Source organism: Diaporthe citri (assembly GCF_014595645.1).
Source record: "Diaporthe citri strain NFHF-8-4 chromosome Unknown scaffold_3, whole genome shotgun sequence".
NCBI lineage: Eukaryota > Fungi > Ascomycota > Sordariomycetes > Diaporthales > Diaporthaceae > Diaporthe > Diaporthe citri.
Genome location: NW_025064848.1, coordinates 1402514 through 1422030, shown reverse-complemented (window position 1 = coordinate 1422030; position 19517 = coordinate 1402514). Strand labels below are relative to the sequence as shown.

The 19517-nt window shown below is 49.9% G+C and overlaps 6 protein-coding genes across 6 annotated transcripts; 4 read left to right on the top strand and 2 right to left on the bottom strand.

Annotated features, from left to right (window-relative positions):
• Positions 1-2967: 2967 nt before the first annotated feature.
• Positions 2968-4562, top strand: INS49_008001 (uncharacterized protein; the record flags this gene model as incomplete). The annotated part of the gene is made up of 5 exons (XM_043168746.1): positions 2968-3023; positions 3119-3272; positions 3336-3401; positions 3455-3752; positions 3847-4562. 5 exons carry the CDS (start codon positions 2968-2970, stop codon positions 4560-4562), a joined length of 1290 nt encoding a protein of 429 aa, XP_043026426.1.
• A 667-nt stretch (positions 4563-5229) lies between these two features.
• INS49_008000 (uncharacterized protein) lies at positions 5230-6270 on the top strand (the record flags this gene model as incomplete). The annotated part of the gene is made up of 3 exons (XM_043168745.1): positions 5230-5326; positions 5389-5672; positions 5746-6270. The coding sequence occupies 3 exons, from the start codon at positions 5230-5232 to the stop codon at positions 6268-6270; spliced, it is 906 nt and encodes a 301-aa protein (XP_043026425.1).
• Positions 6271-6899: 629 nt separating this feature from the next.
• Positions 6900-8517, bottom strand: INS49_007999 (uncharacterized protein; the record flags this gene model as incomplete). The annotated part of the gene is made up of 4 exons (XM_043168744.1): positions 6900-7579; positions 7721-7877; positions 7953-8164; positions 8229-8517. The coding sequence occupies 4 exons, from the start codon at positions 8515-8517 to the stop codon at positions 6900-6902; spliced, it is 1338 nt and encodes a 445-aa protein (XP_043026424.1).
• A 545-nt stretch (positions 8518-9062) lies between these two features.
• On the top strand, positions 9063-11022 carry INS49_007998 (uncharacterized protein; the record flags this gene model as incomplete). The annotated part of the gene is made up of 3 exons (XM_043168743.1): positions 9063-10154; positions 10209-10552; positions 10608-11022. 3 exons carry the CDS (start codon positions 9063-9065, stop codon positions 11020-11022), a joined length of 1851 nt encoding a protein of 616 aa, XP_043026423.1.
• A 48-nt stretch (positions 11023-11070) lies between these two features.
• INS49_007997 (uncharacterized protein) lies at positions 11071-11405 on the top strand (the record flags this gene model as incomplete). Its single annotated transcript, XM_043168742.1, has 2 exons — positions 11071-11356; positions 11401-11405. 2 exons carry the CDS (start codon positions 11071-11073, stop codon positions 11403-11405), a joined length of 291 nt encoding a protein of 96 aa, XP_043026422.1.
• A 664-nt stretch (positions 11406-12069) lies between these two features.
• INS49_007996 (uncharacterized protein) lies at positions 12070-17649 on the bottom strand (the record flags this gene model as incomplete). The annotated part of the gene is made up of 6 exons (XM_043168741.1): positions 12070-13308; positions 13361-14223; positions 14296-15303; positions 15426-16788; positions 16951-17254; positions 17330-17649. 6 exons carry the CDS (start codon positions 17647-17649, stop codon positions 12070-12072), a joined length of 5097 nt encoding a protein of 1698 aa, XP_043026421.1.
• Positions 17650-19517: the final 1868 nt, after the last annotated feature.

Here is a 19517-nt window from a genome sequence, read left to right as displayed (position 1 = left end):
ATTAAAAAGCCCTTTATAAAGATTTAGAGATTATTAAGAATTAGTTTAAATTACTTTGTAATATAATGGCTAAATACTGGATTATTAATAATAATCTTTATAACTTTAATAAGATTGGCTTTATAATGGGTATAATTATTATGTTAATAGTTATTATATGCATTAATAAATGTAAAAAGGCTAGATTAATTTAGCTTGGTAATTAGGAATAAGTAATTGCTATTAAATGTATTAATGTAAGTAGCTTATAAATCTTATTATTTATAATGATTTAAGGTGCTTATTATCTTATTAGCTAGGTAATAAAATTAAGTTTTTTAAATAACTAGGTTATTAAGCCTATTTTTAATAAATAGATAGATAATGAAATTAGTTTGAAATGGATTTAGTACTTTAATAAGTATATTAAATTAAAGAGAAATGCTAATTATTGGATATTAATTATAAATAGTTATAAAAGCTATATATTAGCTAAGTTTAATTAATATTATAAGGATAATAAGATTATTATTATTAATATGCCACCGTATTTATTTTATTTATTTTAGCCATTAAATATTGCGTTATATTTATCTTTAAAGTATATATATGGTAATTAAATTAACCTTTTTATTTAAGCTTTTATTAACTATATTACTAAGTTTAAGTTCTTTTTTATATTTAAGGCAATCCATAATAAGATTTTTATAGTAGAAAATATTAAGTTTGCATTTAAAGGAGCTGGAATTTCTCCTTGAAATCTTAATTTTATAATTTCTAAGCTTAATATTTGCTTATAAACTCCTATATAATCCTTTTTTATTTCTCCTTAAAAATGAAAGTTTTAAATATTATTAAATGCTTAATAAACTGTTAAGTAATTAAGTTTTATTAAAAATAGGATTTCTACTTATTAAGAAAGCTTCCTTATATTAATTATAAAGGTTGTTAATTAAATGGTAAAGGGCATATAAGTAATGGTATATAAACTTATTATTTTAAAGGATTGAGTTTATACTCTTAAGGAGGTTAATATAGTACTTATTAAATGCTGAAGGGCTAAAAGAACTTAAGTGTAGCTTAAAGGAGCACTTATAATTAAGGAATTTTAAGCTTTTATTTAAGAGAAATAAAAGGGAAAGCGGTTAATTGGTAAAATAAGTAGTAATGTTAAGAAGTTAATCTGTAGTAAATTAATTAAAAGATAGTATGGTAATTATAGTAAAATTAAATATAATGCAAGAATTTATAAGAAAGATAAAGAAGGGTTTATTTAATTAAATTTTAATTATATTATAGTAAATTTAGCTTAGTTGGCATTAATTAATGCAAATATATATATATTAATAGTTTATGGCAAACCGTTTTTTTAAGGGTATAGTTAGTATTAAATGGTGCTAAATGCATATTTCCTATTAAAAGTTAATTAATTTAAATTAATATTGCAATTATGTTAATGCCTTTAAATTAATAAAATTAATTATAAATAAGGATTTAAATGTAGTTAGCATTAATTAATGCTAAATTTAATTAAATTATTTGCATTAGGTGGTTGCTAAGGCTTGCTAAAGTTGGTTAAAATTAGGAAAATCCGCTATTTCCTGATATCCGCCACTTCCTGATAAACCACGTTATTAATTTTAGTTTTCTTTAAATATAATAGTAAAATAATCTATAATATATTAAGGTTAATTTTTTTAAATTGTATTTAAATTCAATGAGAGGGAATTATAAAGTAGGTTTTTATCTGGAAAAGGCGGACGGGAAGGGGGGGGGGCGGCCGGAATCGGGGCCGGGGACGTTAAGAAGAGGATGAGGACCTGATCCCGTAAGGCGAGGTGAAGCCCTGCCAATGGATTACGTGGGTTATTAATGACGACGACGGCAAATCAAAGAGTCCAAATAGCACCTGAATGAGCACACGATCGCTATAGCGGGAGAAAGTGCGAGTTCAGTACGCTCCCGGCTTTCAGAGGGGGTCTAAGTGGAAGGACAACCTTTCATTCAGATGCTAGTAAAGTAGCGAGGCTGAGACTCCTGCTAGCTGTCTGCGGTTTTCAGCGCTTACATCTATACCAAGATGGTAGAAGGCAATTCGACACGAAGTGTGAATTTGACAGCCGAGTGAGCGATCGAAGGGCCTGGAGAAACTGGCTTCATTACAATGCTTGGTTGTGGTGCTCCAAGAAAATTATCTGATGATAATAGACTGCAGCGTTGTAATTACATTGTGAAACCCACAGTCACTACATGGATGTATCAACCACCGTAAACAAATGGAGACGTCTGGAAACCAACTACTGCCGGTGCTCAAAGGCTAGATGCAAGTATAAACAGAAGGACGGTTGATTTTGTTGTAACCAGAGAGACGGAGCTCGCCGTTCAGGCAAAGGACCTTCGTTAGAGTTGCCTCCCCTCAGAGCAGTGAAAGCAGAGTTCCCGAGGAACGCTAGAAGTGGGAAGGGGGCTGTATATTGTTGTTGCCGTTAGCTTCAAGTTATGCCTAGACCCATAATACGTTGCTTGGTCCGACCGATCGATGCACGGCCGCTACGGCCCATGTCTCTTGATCGGCAATCGTAGTGGACATCAATGCAGCTGAGGTCGGCGGGCCCTACTTAAGGCAACTGCGTGGGTACCTAGGTATATACCCAATCCACACATCGTCACTCAAAATCATTCTCCAACCGGCACGGCCTTGTCGAAAGAGGAGGCGCATTACAGCCCGCCAGTCCGAGTGTGCACTTCGTGTACCGCGGAATCGGCCTCGGAACAGAGTGCCTGCATGCTCCAGACAAGAAACGCCTCTACGTCAGTCGCAGACGGTGTTGGAGATGGAGGGTCAAGCAGTTTGAAAGCTGCTGCTGCTCGTCTGCTTATTTAAATACCAAGTGTATCGAAACCACTGGCAGCGACGGCATCTTCGGCAACAACTGAATTATAGCCCCCAGCAACAAAAATGTCTCAGAAAACAAGTTTTGTTTCACCATGCCCTATCCAACCTTGATGCCTCTGTGCTCGGCTGGGTTGCCGCTTCAGTCCTGGTATTTGGGATCTTCCGTGCCTTATATTCCCTGTTTCTTCATCCCCTGAGAAAAGTACCTGGTCCAGGCCTTGCCAAAATCACCGAACTATGGAGGGCGAACCGCTACTTCAAGGGTTATTGGCATCGCGATATCCTCGACCTTCACCGGCAGTACGGTTCTGTTGTGCGGATCTCGCCCAATGAAGTCAGCATCGTGAGCCCAGAGCTGGCCAAGACCATTTACAGTTATTCGGGAGGCACTCCAAAGGTAAGAAAGAAAAAAACCGAAAATTTTTTGGCGGGAGTGGCTCAGAGCTAATGCCTTGCACAGACAGGTTGGTATGACGTTTGGAGGGCCTTGGGAGGCACCGAAGGGAGGAAGTCAACGGCAGTCTCTGTAATCATCGGAAAAGAAGCCATGCAGTGCGTGAAAATGCTAATTGGGAATAGTTCTTCGGCTCCACAGATCCGAATGAGCATGCGTTTCTTCGCCGGAGAGTTTCCACAACCTACACCATGTCCGCAGTGCTCGCCACGGAACCCAAAGTTCAGGTCGTTCTGGACTCTTTGTGGGAGCGGTTCGACGAGTTCGCCAATATGAAGCAGCCGATCAATTTGACCAAATGGTCCTCATACTTCACATACGACGTCGTGGGCACACTTTGTATCAGCGAGCCGCTTGGATTTATCCGGGACAGAGGAGACAAGATAGGATTCATCTCCGGCGTTCACGAGGCCTTCTATTGGTGTGCTAATCTTGGGTGTCTTCCCTGGCAGGCCGCCTTGGTAGTTAATACTGTTATGGATTTACCTCGCGCCACGACTTGGACTTGGTATCGCAGATTACCGTCGTGGTTTCCTGCGGGTCGCTGCGGAAAAAGTCCTGCAAAGAATGCACGACAAGACGAAGGACCAGCGTGAACGCGACATGTTGGACCACTTCCTGGAGATGAAAGAACCCCAGGGCCAGCCAGTCACGCTCCCCGAGCTCCTGGCTGACGTCGGCAATCTCTTTGCTGCGGGCGCCGACACGAGCTCTGTTGCCATCAGGGTGGTGCTCCTTCCGCTTCTGGCTGATCCGGCCCGCTACCAGCGCCTGAAGAGCGAGATCGACGCTGCGAGGGCAGCAGCTGGTATCATGGGCGATTCTGAGAAGGCTTTATCGTACCACGAAATTAAGGACTTACCCTTTCTCAGTGCTTGCGTTAAGGAAGGGTCTCGAATGCATCCAAGTATTATCTGGCAGCTCCCAAGAAAGGCACCCTCCGGAGGTATCAACATTGAGGGCCACTACATAAGCCCTAGCGCGACCGTCTCCATAAGTCCACTCGCCCAGAACAGGTGTCAGGCCATTCTCGGGGAGGATGCCGACGAGTGGCGACCGGAGAGATGGATTGCAGGGGAAGGGAACTCATCGGAGAGGATCAAGGAAATGGACAAGAACCTGGCAACGGTAAAGTCTTCCCTGAGGATTTCCAAGACGGAATTAATGCTGATAATCGCAATACTTTGGCTACGGTTCCCGAACATGTGTCGGGCGGAACTTGGCAACATCTGAGGTCTACAAGTTTATTGCTCAATTGCTGTCCCGTTGTGATGTCGAGCTTGAAGATGCCAGCAAGCCATTGGAAATTCGGTCTCTTTGGTTTGCGGAAGTCTACGATACGAACGTTAAGCTGAATCTTCGGAACTAGTCACATCTTGTCATGTTTAGCGCGGTAGCTGCCGGCCTGAGGAAGCAAGTCTAAGGGGATATGAAATGGGACAGAGCTGGTAGCTTTGTGGAGTGAGATCTGGCCATCCCTCACAACTGTGTAAATGTCCCCTTAATCCTATAGATTTGGAAGTCCCGATTTCCTAAGCCTCTTAGAAACTACCTAGACACGGTAGCACACATTGGACAACTGTGACCAGGTCGTACCATTTCCGTGGGTGTCATGAAAATGCCCTACGAATCAATCTGCAAGTTTGCCCCTATGTTTGTCATTCTCAGTCTAAGAGACCTCGGCGTTTCGGGATCTCTACTTGCTAACACCTGTTCCGCGGAGGGATTTCCGGGATTCCACTGTAAGCCCACCCACTGCTGTGGACCATGGGCCACCTAGAGAGTCGGACTGTTTCGAGCCACATTAAATAGTTGCAGTCCCAAAGCATTTTCCACGACTTTACAGTACATATTTCGTTATCCAACTCTCTACTCGACAGTCAAATACAATATCAGCATCATGGAGCGAAAAGAATACATCTTTAAAGAAGTGGACGGCGTGTCCGTTGAGGCTGATGTCTACTTCCGCAAGGACCGAAACACCACGAGCCCAATTGGTCAGTTCGCAGCGGAGAACACTTTCCAATGACTTCAGAACCAGTCCTGATTTGCTGAACAGCCTTGCATTTCCACGGTGGGAACTTCACTGTCGGCTCCAAGGCGATGCTCCCGCCATACCATAGAGATCGACTTCTTGACCTCGGCTTCATCGTTGTTTCGGCAAATTATCGGCTGTGTCACACCGCTACACTGTACGAAGGACCAGTCAAAGACTCTCTTGATGCGTATGAATGGGCGCGCCTCTCACTGCCTGGTCTGTTGGAAAAGGAGGGTGTAAACGCCGACGGTTCCAGGATCGTGGTGCTCGGGCATTCATGTGGAGGAACTTTGGCCCTTCTAACGGTACGTGCTGCAGCCATGTTGAATGAACCCAGCCCCATGGTATGGAAAACACGCATTAACTATGTTTAAATAGGCCAGTCTTCACAACCGCCCGAAGGCTATTCTTGACCTCTTTGGAATGAAGTACTTGCAAGACCCCATTTTCCACACTGCTGCGCCAACCAAGCCGGCATTTGATCAGCAGTTCATAGACCAGGTCCGTAAAGACGTACCGCCCCCGACTAGTGGACCCTTGCCAATGGGCCCCAACGGTCCTGACTTCAGCAACTACCGAGTCGCCTGGATGTTCAACGCCATCAAAGCTGGCAATCATCTGACGACCGTGGTTGCTGATGGCAACTTTGCGCGTGTCGACCCTGCCTCTTTGTTCTCTAATGCATCCTTCCCACCAACTTACTTCGTACACGGCACAGAAGACACGTTGGTAGACGCCAAGGTCTCGAAGCAAGCTTATGATGAGCTCAGGTCCCATGGTGTGGAATCTGAGTTGGTCCTTGTGGAGGGAGCCGGCCACGGGTTTGATGCAAAACTCGTGCCAGGAGATCAAACCTCGGTTGTGATCGATAAGGCTTTGGACTTTCTGAGGAGTCATGTTTGAGGCAGTTTAGAGTAGAAACACAGTGGGGGTGGACATCCAATTGACCAAGTCAAACTGAATACATACATCAGTTCAGAGCGCATTTGAAATCATGGAGCTCCAGCAGAGGATCTTCATCCATAATTTCTCAGGTAACCAGGGGCAATCTCCTCGCTCAGTTCGTGCGGCACTCGTCCACTCTCGTACGGTAGTGAGATTGGTTTGTTCAAAGCCGGTCACGTGAACGCAACTAAACAGGTCCCTGTGTCTTTCACATTGTCCAAATTCAGTCATGTGAATTTACTTGAAATCCACCATCGAACCGTCTGAAGTCGAACGTTTGCTCTATGCATTGTCAACCATGCGTTGGGGTCAAGGCAAGTCGTCAGTAGAGTTTGCAATGAGTGACCGCGGTAATTGGCTCAAGCGAAGTCTGTCTCTTTTCCTTGATGCCCCTTCAAACTCGCAGTGAGCGCCCGAGACACATGAAACTTGTTCAAAAAAGACATAAGCTCTATTCTCGCGGCTACCACGGCTACTTGTGAAGCGAAAGTAGAGTGAAGAAGAATGTGGTCCCTTCCAGGTGACACTGCATACAACATTAATGTTCTCTTCAAGAACCCCCCCACAAGATGCATGGGACCGCCACTTCAAGAAGTAGAGCTCTTGATCTCGTAAAAGCCATGGCCAAAGTTGAGAACGTTCCAATGAGCAACGTCCCTGGTAGCAATAGCGTCCATAACGCTGTCGTGTGCCTCTTTGCCCATCTGAATCTCCCTACCAACGCGCTCCTTCGTCAACGTCTTCAGTGAAAATCGACCAGAGCCTTTGGCCTTCTTCTTGGGCGGTTCGGTTGGCTTCTGAGGATTCGTCGTTTGTGCTTCCTGCTGTGCCAAATCCTTCGATCTAGGGTTCGTGGCTGCCTTGGCACTCGGCCCCTCCTTTCCAGTCGTACGGAGGGCCTGTTCCTCGCGGGCCTTCTTGTTGGCCTCCCTCTCGTTGGCCTCCTTCTCCCGGGCTTCTTTCTCCAGTTTCATCACCGGCAGTGACTCCACCAACTGAGTATCAACAATGTTGCCGTGAAGCCAACGCAGAGAGTTGAGATCATTCTGGCCGGAATGAGCGACTACGATAGTGTCTGGTCCAATAAACTTCCAGATAGCTCCTCTTGCTGCTGAGATTCCAAGAAAGCAGTCTCCCATTGACTTGGCCCTCGTCATCTGAGCATGGTTGACCCCAGAGAAGCGACTGTTGTAGCTGAGGAGCGGGTCGTCGGGAAAAACCAACTTGTCGACAAGCACCTCGGCGGTGAAGTAATCGACGGCGCTGACTCGGATGCAAAGAGATTCGTTGGTCATGCCAGTGCCCATTTCGCAGTCAACTAGTCCTCAGTCAGTAAGGCAGTCTCATAATATTTGTTTCGTGCGCAGAAGTGAAAGCTTGGTCTGAAAGGTCCACCATAGTGACTCACTTGCTACGGCCCGGCGAACTGCGGATGAGGATGCAGCTGGTGTTTGGTAGTACCGATACTGCCGTTCCAGCTCTCCTGGCTTGTATTCAGCAGTCTTGTGCTCAGCCGCAGTCTCGCAGGGCTGGTTGTATGCACCAGTCTTGCAACAGCTCCAGGTCTGGAGGGAAGCAAAGCGAGATGTCAGCAGGGGAGACAAAGATCACAAAGTCGCAGACGGAGACTGAGGACTTACACGGCCATTGAAGTGTCCGCTGTGGTATCTGCACTCCGGCTGAGGTCCATTTGCAGGAGGCTTTTTGGAACGCTCGTCGCGTTGGGTTGTCTTGGAAACGGCGTCTGTGGCTCCACCTGATGGTCCCTGTCGGGTCGCAGATGCTGCGACAGTATCGCTGCCTGGCTTTGGCTTTCCATTAAAGGCGCGCTTGAACGGCTTCTTGAAGACGACTGCTCAGTCCGTCAGAACAATGGCATCCAGTTTGAGGCATCACTCGTAATTTGATGGACTCACCTTTGTGGCATCTTCCGCACTTTTTCTTCTGGTCCAGTTCGACCTCGGTCAAAGGTTGCATCACATACCCGGCCTTCTGCAGCGTCTCCTTGCTGTGCCTGAGCTTCTGCAGCTGCTTCATGTAGGCATCCTCGGTCTGGCCTGGGTCCAAGACCAACGAGCCCGAGTCAGAAATTCTGACTGGAAGGAAAGTCGGCGCAGCAGCAGGGAGCTCGGGCTGTCCAGGCTGTTCAGGCTTCCATGTGGCTGCCGAGACGTCGAGACTTTGGGAGGATATCAGTCCTTCCATGGTGGCTGCAGCCTTATGCAGTTGTGTAAATTGCGAAAGGGGAAATCTGTTGCTGATCTGCGCAACTTCGTGTGGTGCGAGTGAAAATAAACAAGAAGGTGCGAAGACTCCTTGCAGGCAACAGCTGCGGAAGAGAGGGTTGTTGGCCAGTTGGCAGGAGGGGTTGTGGGGGGTTCTTCGAGTGCCTGCACCTCAGCCAAACCAACGTCCAAAGTACGTGCAAAATCTATTCCCATTCCTAGCCCTCCCCCCCACCCCGCGTTGCCTGGCTCCTCCAGCTCTTGCGCACTTTCTCAGCCAGGCACTCGTCACTTGCTTGTGAATAGCCACCGACACTTCAAATCGAGTAAAGACAAGTGCAAAGTTTTTTTACGCACAAACCTCAAGGATGGTGCTGCCAGTCAAGAAATACGCTCATAGGTGGGGTAGAAAGTTTAGGAGAATTGCGCGCAGCTTGGCGGGACTTCTCGAGGCTAGATCGGCTCGAGGAGGCATTCAAAAAGCCCTGGAGGTCTGACCTGCCCAGGCCGAAGGGGAGAGCATCAATGGATTATGAGGAATTTGACAGAGTTTGGCGAGGTATTGCCATCGGCTTGTACGAGTACGCATCCCAGGGCGATGAGTCGGTGTTCACAGGTGACCATTCGGATTCAGACGCTGCCTCGCGCAGTGCAGAGTCAATCCCTGGATTGGCGAGGCCTCAGAACACGGAGTACCCTCCAATCCAAGGCAGCTCATCATCATGCCCGTCTGCGGTGGGGGCTCTCGACGATTCGTCCCTAAATCTTTGTCACCGATGCGCGGGCATCAATGCTGAGAGCCTCAGCAGCGAGCTCGGGTATGAGCATGGGCTTCTCTCAGAACTACCTGGTCATGATCAGCTTGATCAACTCAAGCACTGGCCTAATAGCGGCTCCAACAGATTTTGCAAGTTATGTGTGGTATTCATGGAGACTTTCCGTGAGCCCTTTGATGATGGGATTCGTATGTTTGTCCAAGACAGACACCGACTGGTTCTTGACCTCGAGGGGCTCGAGCAGGAACAGATGCAAGAACAGGACCATTTCAGTGCCTCTCATGTGTTATCTGACCAGGCCAAACCGATGAGTAGCCTTGTCCTTCGAATCGTGAACCCGGATCTTGTTGAACAATTGAAGAAGTACACAGGGCCCCGAGGCTCGTATCCGGAAGGCACGTTCACGCATACTCGGAAACTTGGCTGTTTTGTGGACGAGAATGATCCAAATGTCCCGTTCGGTGTTACGCCAATTCGACCAGTCGGGGATTCTACATCTTCGGCGGCTTCCTTCGAGGTGGCGGCTGCATGGCTGTCACAGTGTCTGGCTGCAGATTCGCCCGAGACAGCCAGCATGTCTCTGCAACAGGTTGAGTCCTCGAGTTGGGACGAGGAAGGCCTTCCTTTGAGCCTTGAAAACGTCTCAGGATGGCCCGAGGTCTCTCATTCACTCGCCCCCGAACGGCCAATACGCCTGCTCGAGATCGGTTCCGGTCCCGAGGGCGGGATAGTACGTCTGATCGAGAATGATGAAGATGAGCTACCATACGCAACACTGAGCTACTGCTGGGGGATAAAAACATCAACTAGGCAAAGCCAGTGGCTTACGACGACGAAGAAGGTGCATTCTCGTAGGGCAGGGCTTCAGAGGTCAGATTTGCCATAGACACTGCAGGACAGCATCACAGTCTCAGAGAAACTAGGCATTCGGAATCTGTGGATCGACGCTCTTTGCATCATTCAAGACTCGAAAGATGACTGGACAGCAGAGGCCGCGAAAATGAGCGGAATCTCTCTTGGGTCTCTCGTAACGATTGTCGCTGCGGCCAGCAGCTCAGCCGAACATGGCTGCTTCAACCAACGCTCTGCATCTACCATGGAGGTCCTCCGCGCTAACGAAAAGCTTATCTCTGTTCAATCTTCGTTCAGCGATGGACGCAAAAGCAACCTGCATATCATAACGGACTGGTGGGGACGAGAGAAGCTCTCATCTAGAGAGGGCCTGGAAATCGAGGATCTGTATGGGTGCCAAGTCAAGACTGGGCCCCGGTTTGACCGCGCATGAACACTCCAGGAGCACGTACTTTCCCGAAGGCTTCTTTTCTGTTACCTCTCAAATGCTGCTCTGGGAGTGCAGCCACTGCCGCCTCAGCGAGGACCGCTTCCCCCAGTTGCAAGGCGACAGGCTGTATCCCTTGGAGCCGGTGGGCAGCGGAGTATGCCGGGGCCCCGAGCCGGCCCTGACGACAGAGACATGGTATACCGGACTTATGGAGCAATTTAGCGGGCGCCAGCTGACGTCCGAAGGTGACAAGATGGTTACCATCGGCGCCCTTGCGAAGGCTACATCTTGGGGCAGGCACATGCCGTACCTCGCAGGCCTGTGGGGCGACAGCATCCGCTCTGGGATGATGTGGCGTCGCGACGGGCCCGGGTCCAAGTCCAAGACGATGACCTGCCCTTCGTGGTCGTGGGCGTCGCAGTCATGACCTGTCTCATACGTATTATCAGACGCCGAATTCATTCACGCGGCCAAGATGCGTGAAGGCTTTAAGCCTCAGGTGGCCGATACCCACGTCGAGGCTGCCGACGTCAAAAACCCATTCGCAGATGTGAAGTCGGGATACGTGATGCTGCACACGAAGCTGCGGACGGCGAGGGTCCTGCGTGACTTCCTGGGACGCATCCCCCCCGATTGGAGTTGGAACATCGAGGACGCCAGAGGTCTGTTCATCGATTCTGGAACTTTCATGAGCCAGTGGCCGGTAGCCGCATTCATGGACGACGAGGATGTGACTCATGAGGTCCTCGTTGCGCTGGTCGGTAGGTTAGATACCTTTGTTGCTTTGCTGCTGACTCCACCAAAGCTTGACGCCGAAGAATATCGGAGGGTCGGTATTGCAACCCTGAATTATCTTGAATGGGACTGGGGTAATTTCCGCGGATTTCAAGGGCTTGTGCACAGGCAAATCATGCAATGGACGACAAGGACGATTAAAATAGTGTAATAGCATTCGGTAACTGGTATCACCGGGTTCAGTCCAAGACTTGTTCGAGTCCCGGCCCTTTTATGGCTTGCTCCACTGACACGATTCTCTACTGCGCCTTGATCTTTGCCGCTTCTGCTATCTATTTGTATGACGGACATTGGTTCTACTGGCGAGGGTTCCGCGCCCGAGTGATTCTTGATCAAACCGAACACATTGCGTCAATCGTCCTAAAGAAAATGTTTGTCAGACCCGGCCATATCAATTCGCCTATAAATCAGAGATCATACAGTACCATTGATTTTACAATCAAGTTACGTAGCTGTTACGCCAGTAATTGCATTTGGATATACTGCGTCTCGAGCTAGGAAGTCAAGCAGAGGTTCTAAGGTAGACGATTTCTTGTAGGAGAAACGCCGTCATGATATTTCGAAGGTCTATTTAGGTAGCTTGCTATTGCGTATGCCTACTAAATGATAGCTAGAATCAATGCAATCTTGCTCACAGACTATTGGTGGTGATCTACTTCCGCCCGTAGAGAGAGCTCCTTCACTGAAGCATTTTCTTTAGATCTCCAATCGTGGAGATCTCCAAGAAGAAGGCATCCCTTATCTCGATACCTAGTTCCTCCCTGAACCTCGTTGACATGACAAGGGACATAAGGGAGTCGAGGCCCAGGTCTGAGACCTGTGCCTCGTCCGTCAGAAGACCAATATCGACAGCAAGCTCCTCGGCGAGCAGGTCGAGGGCACGGCGAGTCACGTCGTTTCCTTCTGCCAGCTCTGGAGGTCTCGACGTGCCGGGCGTCAGAGTCAGTGGAGTTGTCGATCCCGTAGTCAACACGGGAGCACTGTCGCTGTTGTGCACATCTGTGGGCGGCGGGGACTCGGCCCTGTCCGAGTACGGTGGAGTCAATGCGACCACAGGACGCGGTTGTTCCCACTTCTCAGGCAGGGGCAACACCGGCGACTTCTCCAGTGGCTCTGGCGGGGTGAAGAAGCGGTTGAGCATCAACCTTGGCCATTCAAGGAACTTGATGGCCTCAACGAGTCCGACTACCTCGCCATCCTGAAGGACATACACATCTCCGTCAAAGCTGTGGCCGTCGCCGCCGGGGACCATGGCGACATACGCCTGGTGTCGACCACCGGGTGTAAGCGGCTTGGCAAAGCGCATGGACTTCCAGGACGGAGTGACGAAGAAGTTGTTCTTGTTATCGTAGTGTGTTCCGCCGTTGAGAATGAACCCTGGCAGCGATGCCACACCATCGATGAAGTGCGGCGGCACAGTCCAGGTCCCGCTCGTGTCCTCAGGGTACAACACCTCGGTCACAGCTTCGTCCTGGTTGAGGGTCACCCACTGCATTGTCTGGTACAACGAAGAGTACCGCACAAGCTTGCCGAAGAGGCTGTACGCAAGATCCGTGGAGAGCTTGTTGGCCTTGCCAGTGGCCGCCATCGCGTTCAGGGCGTCGATTCGGCTGGTCACGAGTTTCTTCTGGCGAGTCCAATCCGACAGCCAGGCCGTAGTATCCTCGCAGAGAACCGTGGCATGAGCGTACCAATGCTTCGAGGCCGGATTGTAAAATTTGATCTGAACCTCCATCTTGTCAAAATCGGCCTCGGCGCTCGTGATGATTAGCTGTGCAGATCTCGTGTCTCGCTGCCTGACGACCGGCTCGTGGTACTCAAAGTCCGTAACGTTGAGTCCGAGGGGGGCTGAGAATTTCTTGGATCCTCGCTCCAAGACATATTTAGCCAACGTGTATGCCATATCCGCATGGAGGAACTGTACAATATTAGCATGGATCAGATGCGGTAGTGTCTGGCACGTAACTCACGGAAGAAGCAACCCCATATCCATTCATGGCGTGTCCATCAATCACGTCTCGAAGTGATGGATCAGTCATACTGGTCTCAGCTGACACCTGAGCCTTGGTAGCACTGTATTGCTCGGACACGATGCGGTGAATGCTAGACGAGTGATTTGCTTGCACAGTTGAACTGGGCACGAGCCCGGTTTCAGATCGCCCCTTAGTGAGATTCCAGTCTCCCCGGTACTGAATCCAGTAGTTCTTGTTGTTCCACGCATAAGTTGGGACATCGACCAGTCGGAGAGCTGGCTCGAACGGTCGGTGGTATTCGTTCCAGTCGATGTTAGCGCCCGCTGCGTACAGAGCCGTGAGCGCCTTGGCCAGCGTAGTCCAATTATCAGCGTCCCGGTGTAGACTGGGACATGCCAGCCGAGTCGACGGTAGTGTGCGGGTTATGAAGCCCGTGTTGGTCGGATGGTGTCCTATCTCGAGCCAGATAGTGGACGCGGAAATGACCCCTGATGCCCACGCGCTTTCCAGAGCTCCAGCGAAGTTTACCGTAGCTTTAGTCGAAGCAGCCAAGTACGAGCTATCGACGGGGTCTTCCTCTGTTAGTACCCTGCTGTGTTGTGGGGAAATGATGGGAATACGAGGCTTCTTGAAGTCGATGGCCTGACTCCGTTCGACAAACTCCCCCAGGATAGAGTCCATCTGGTTGGTGTGATAGGCATGTGGAACGTCCAGAAGTATGGCTCTGTGCCCAGATGCAGCCAATGAGTCTGAAATGGCCTTCATGTCTGAGATTGGGCCACCGACAACTGTCTCGTTGGGACCATTGATACAGGCAACCTCGAAGGGAATGCCAGCCGCGACCTTAGTAACGTTCTCCACTGATGTTCGTACTGTCAACATGGCGTGTGTACGAGAGGTTAAGCCAGTGGTCAACAGCATAGCACGAGTACCGACGAGGAAGACGGCCGCACTGTCAGAGAGAACACCGGCAACGACCAATGCGGCATACTCGCCGAGGCTGTGGCCGATAACGACGCTGGGAGTGATGCCGTAAGAGCCCCACAGACGAGCCAGGGCAATCTCCACGCACACAATTGCCAGGTGCATGGTGACAGTCGAAACGTCTTCAGCAAGACAGGTCCCAGTGATTATGGACAGGAACGAGGGGAAGTTCTGCCTCCGTGTGAGATGATCCAGTTGATCAAGCTGCTGACGGAACAGAGTTGAGTCCCTGTACAGCTGTGCGCCAATGCCGAGGTAGAATGTGCCCTGCCCCGTGAAAGCAAATGCCATGTGAGGCTGCTTCCCAGAATGCGGTGTCAGGGTCAGAGAGGTTTCCACCTGAGGTTCAAGCAGCTTGACAATATCAGCTTGAGATTTGGCGAGGACAGAGACGCGATAATTGTAATGGCTCTTCCGCGCCGTCAGGGTGTAAGAAATGTCAGCAACAGAAACGTCGCTCTTCTGCTCGACAAATTCGATGAGGCGCTTGATGTTGTCGTGCAGGGATAATGCAGTCTTTGCCGAGACGGTGATCACATGTTCTTGTCGTGTGTCCTCGCCCGCTCTCGGCCGTGGAGTGGCTTCCTCCACAATGAGCGAAGTATTTCCACCTGCAGCTCCGAAATTGTTCACCATGGCCAGCCTCTTGCGCTCGCTGTTCGGACCCCAACTAGTCGCGGTGTACGGAATGACCACTCCTCTCTCGGCCAGGTTCCCAGGAAGCGCTGGGTTCAGCCGTGTCTTGATGCCGATGTGGGGCGGTATGATACCTTTCTGGAGGACCAGCATAGTCTTCATGAAGCCCATCACTCCGGCGGCTGCCTCACCATGCCCCACGTTGGCTTTGGCCGCACCGACGTGAAGGGGCAAGTTCCGCCGCCGACCGTCTGGAGCGAAAACATCCGTGACCGATCTCATTTCGTTGCTATCTCCTGCCTGAGTACCTGTGCCGTGCACTATGTGATTTAGAGTTAGCTCCCTGCTCAACGAAGACGATGGAAGACCTTTGCTTGAGCATAGATAACCCAGAAGCTTGTGAATTGCGTCTGGGATTCCCAAGTGAAAGGGATTGACTTACTCTCAACGTAGCCGACCGATAGCGGATCGATACCCGCACGCCTGGACACTTGGCGATACAAGAATGACTGGGCGACGTCATGTGGATGAGTTATGGAAACAGCCTCGGCTGAATGGTCTGTGGCTCCAGACAGCACGACCCCGAGAATGTTGTCGTTGTCAGCCTCGGCATCTTCCAGCCGTTTGAGAACCACACTGCCAACACCATCGGCTCGGCAGTATCCGTCAGCAGACTCGTCCCAGGTCTTGCAGTTCCCAGTGGGCGACAAGAAATGGCCATTGCTCAACCCGGCGTAGACATCCGAGTTTGTGATGATGTTGAGGCCACCGGTCAGCGCCATATCGACATCACCAGCCCACAGGGAGGTACACGCAGCTTGGATAGCCGCCAGGCTCGAAGAGCACGCTGTGTCGACGCTGAAGCTTGGTCCCCAGAATTTGAAGAAATAGTTGATGCGCCCTGGAGCGAACGCTCTGCATCCTCCGGGGATGAAGTACGCCTTGATATCTTGTCCGGAATTAACCTCGCGGTAGTCATCGCTTGCTTGTCCGTAGAAAGTGCCCACCCGCCGGGTATGCACCCTACCGCGGCCATGGACGTAGCCCGCGCTCTCCATAGCCTCATAAGCAGTGACGAGGGCGAGTCGATGCATTGGGTCTGTCTGCTCGGCCTCGCGAGGGGACATGCCGAAGAACATGGCATCAAAAAGGCCGGGGTCATTGACGAAGCAACCGTAAGGGGTTTTGGAGGCGTTGGGCTTCTTTCCAGCCGGGTCGACATGTGATTCCACGTCGAACCTGTCGGACGGGACCGGAGTGTGGGCATCGCGCCCTTGCGCCAATAGTTCCCAGAACTTTTCTGGGTCATCAGCGCCGCCAGGGAAACGACATGCCATGCCGACTACGGCGATCTTGGACGACTTGGCGTCTCGAGGTGGACTTCTTCCTAGAGCAAGGTCCATAACGGCTGGAACCATGGCCAAGCTCGACGATTCCATGGATGGAATCTCAGCTTGCCAATGCTCCAGCAGGCTCTCGATATAATGTGACGGCTGGATGGCGATTAGTCGAGTGGTGTCGCACGAGAGCTGCTTTAGTCGAAGAGTGACTCCTTCGATGGTCTTGTCCCATCGAATCCTCTGGGTAAGCATCTCCTCCATGATCTCCTCAAGCGCTGGCTTGGCTTGTGTAGGCTTGATGGGAGAACCTGTGATGGGAGAGAACACAGCCAGATGCATCTGGTGATCACTTTCGATCTCTGGCACGATATTCCGGACATTTTCTGTGCCGTAGACTCGACCCGTGTGCCAAATTCCCTGCACCTTCTTCATCGGCACGACCTTCGCCTTCTTGAAGAAGTCGGACTCTGAGAATAGGGCTTTGAGTGTTGCTGGCGGGCCACCAATGCTGACAGACTTCCCATCCACATTGAATATAGACGCCACATTTGTTTCAGGGTATGCCTCGAATACAAGTCAGTAACCTGATTGATTGAAGTCATAGGGTTCTCCAGAAATATTACTTACCTTTTCGACATTGAAACGCTCTACTGCGTCGATGGCGGCTTCTTCGTCAACACCATATGCGCAGTATATCCAGGCTCCATCGGCATTTATCTCGTCTGGAGATACCTCGATGGAGCGGCAGACCTGATCAACGACAGTTCCGAACCGGAAGGCCACCCGCGTAATTTCCTCGATGATGCTTGGGATCATCGATAGTCTAGGTGAAAGACTAATAGCCGCAGCTGAAAGCAAGCCTGGGCCCCTCGCGATGAGGAACGTATTGGAAGGTTGGAAGTCATACTCAAGAGGGTTCGCCTCATGGTATCTTTGTTTCTTAGTTAGCTATGAGTCCGTTATATACTTGGGCCTCTGAGAGGTTGCAAATGGCAGGTCTACTCACGCAATAAAGCTCCCGAGCTGAAACACGAGGACCAAGACCCGTTCGATGGCTCCACCGAATGGAGTCTTCCTCAAGTCGAGAACATGATCGGTCAAGTCCAGGACGTTCTCGAAGCTCGGTATGAGGTTTCTTTGACTTCGGCTCAGGCGGCTGCACTCATCCCTCACAGCGGATGTCACTGATTCGAGGAATGAGGCCAAAACAGGGTGGTTTCTCTCTTTGCTCAGAAGGTGCAACTTCCTGAACAATTCCTGCTGATCTCCCTCAGGGTCCCCCTGAGGAATTTCCCCAGAGAAGTAGAGAACCTTGGCCCGTGTCATGGTGATTGGTTGAGTACGGCCTGAAACCAACGGATGAGCACGCGGAAGAGACGATGCTGCCACGTTTTCTTGCTCGAGTTGTGAACTGTGAGCATAAGGTATATATATACTTGTAGATATATACACGCGCACACATTAATATAATTTCTGAGACACCCAGGAATATTTTTGGTGTCAACACAATGTAACCGCTGATACAGTCATCCTCATGGTGAGCGGTCTGGCCAAACCTCGTAACCAGTCCGCCGAAGCCTCGCGGACTTGCTCGATTTCCGAACTTCACATGAAAAGTCTGACGCGGCATCTAGACATGCTCGATGCTGATGCCTGGAGAAGCGCTTATTCCAATGTGTGGTAGACCAGAGCGGTCTGTGAGCCCAGGCAAACGGCCCATCATCGTGTCAGCCATCCAATGTGGACCTCGAACCCCCTTGTCAAGCGTCGTTTGTTATCAGAAGAATAAATGATATGTTGTCTTTCAATGAAGGGCGCAGTGATTAGCAACATTCAGTATCTTCCAATCGCCGCCCAAGCACGCACTTCAGTCCTGGACTTACGTTGTGGAAGGGAAGACCTGTCAGCCAGCCGTCGTTGCAGGATTGGATATCGCACGATACTACATACAAATTTCGCTGTCATTGATTACGGCATGTGTGGGTACACGTACCCCATTATTCTCAGGCATGGTAAGATCCAAAGTGAGTGGCTTCTCACGCCGACGTGTTCGGTGTTAGGATGAATACGCAAGCAGACTGCTGGCGTATTTCCCGATCACCATTAGATAAGCTGGGCTTATGCCAAATTGACTTGTCTCGGTTCATGGCCTTTCTTTTTCGCCCCCCAAAACGCCAATTTCCACATGGACTCTAGTACTAGTAAGCTGGTTTTCACTTTCATCCTTAACCCACGCGCACAATTGCGCCACCAGGGAAATCCCGGGAGATAAGAACGTAAAGTGTGTCACACATGGAGTACACAACAGCTCACTCAGCGCACACAGAGCACTGCCCGAGAACCCGATGAGCCAAGCAGATTACAGTGTGATGGCTTGAGAAGCATTAGTAGTGTTATGCAGCAGATTTGAAGCGGCCTCGCAGGAAAATGTAAGATCAGCGGAGTATTGATTCACTCCGAAAATGAGACGAGGCAATGTCATGGTGCCAGAATGCAGTCAGCCGGATCAGCCGGGCCATTCGTCACAGAAGGCCGACCTCGCCTCGTGCATACTTGCCAATGCAGGTAGGTGCCACAGCCGTGTGGCCGCGCGCATTCAAGCCATCCGAGACCGCTGAAAGAGACCAACCTCGGGCTTTGGTAGGCGGGCGTTAGAAACCGCCACGTCACCCACTGATGTTTCTGGTTCGTATAACTCGAAGGAAAATGGACTTACGCACACAAGGCATCATTACGGTGGCATTGAGGCGTTGACTCCCAATAACGCAAGTAACTGCATCTCGATGACTTATTATCTTCCGCTTCTAACCTCTTTATGATAGGATGTAATACATTAACAGGGACAATACACAACTTGAATAGTTTCCATAATTAGGAAATTTTGTAATGCTTTCTATCGTTGAACATTGTGTTTTATTCAGCGTTCAGATGCTGCTTTTGAGAGTTCATGCAAACGGAGTGGTGCGAAAGCATTGCGAGGGCTCCTGTCTAGGCCTGCAATCCTTTAAATGGTTACACCCCCTACTACTGCACCACAAATCATGGCTACACAATTCCTCCCGATCGTTCCGCAGAGAAGACGGAGCTGTTGTGAATTTGGTTCCGATCTACGTGCTCGTCATTTGGGTTACCACCGAAGCATTGCTATGTGTATATCGAACAGAGAAAGAATGCCAGAAACTTTGCCTCTTGAG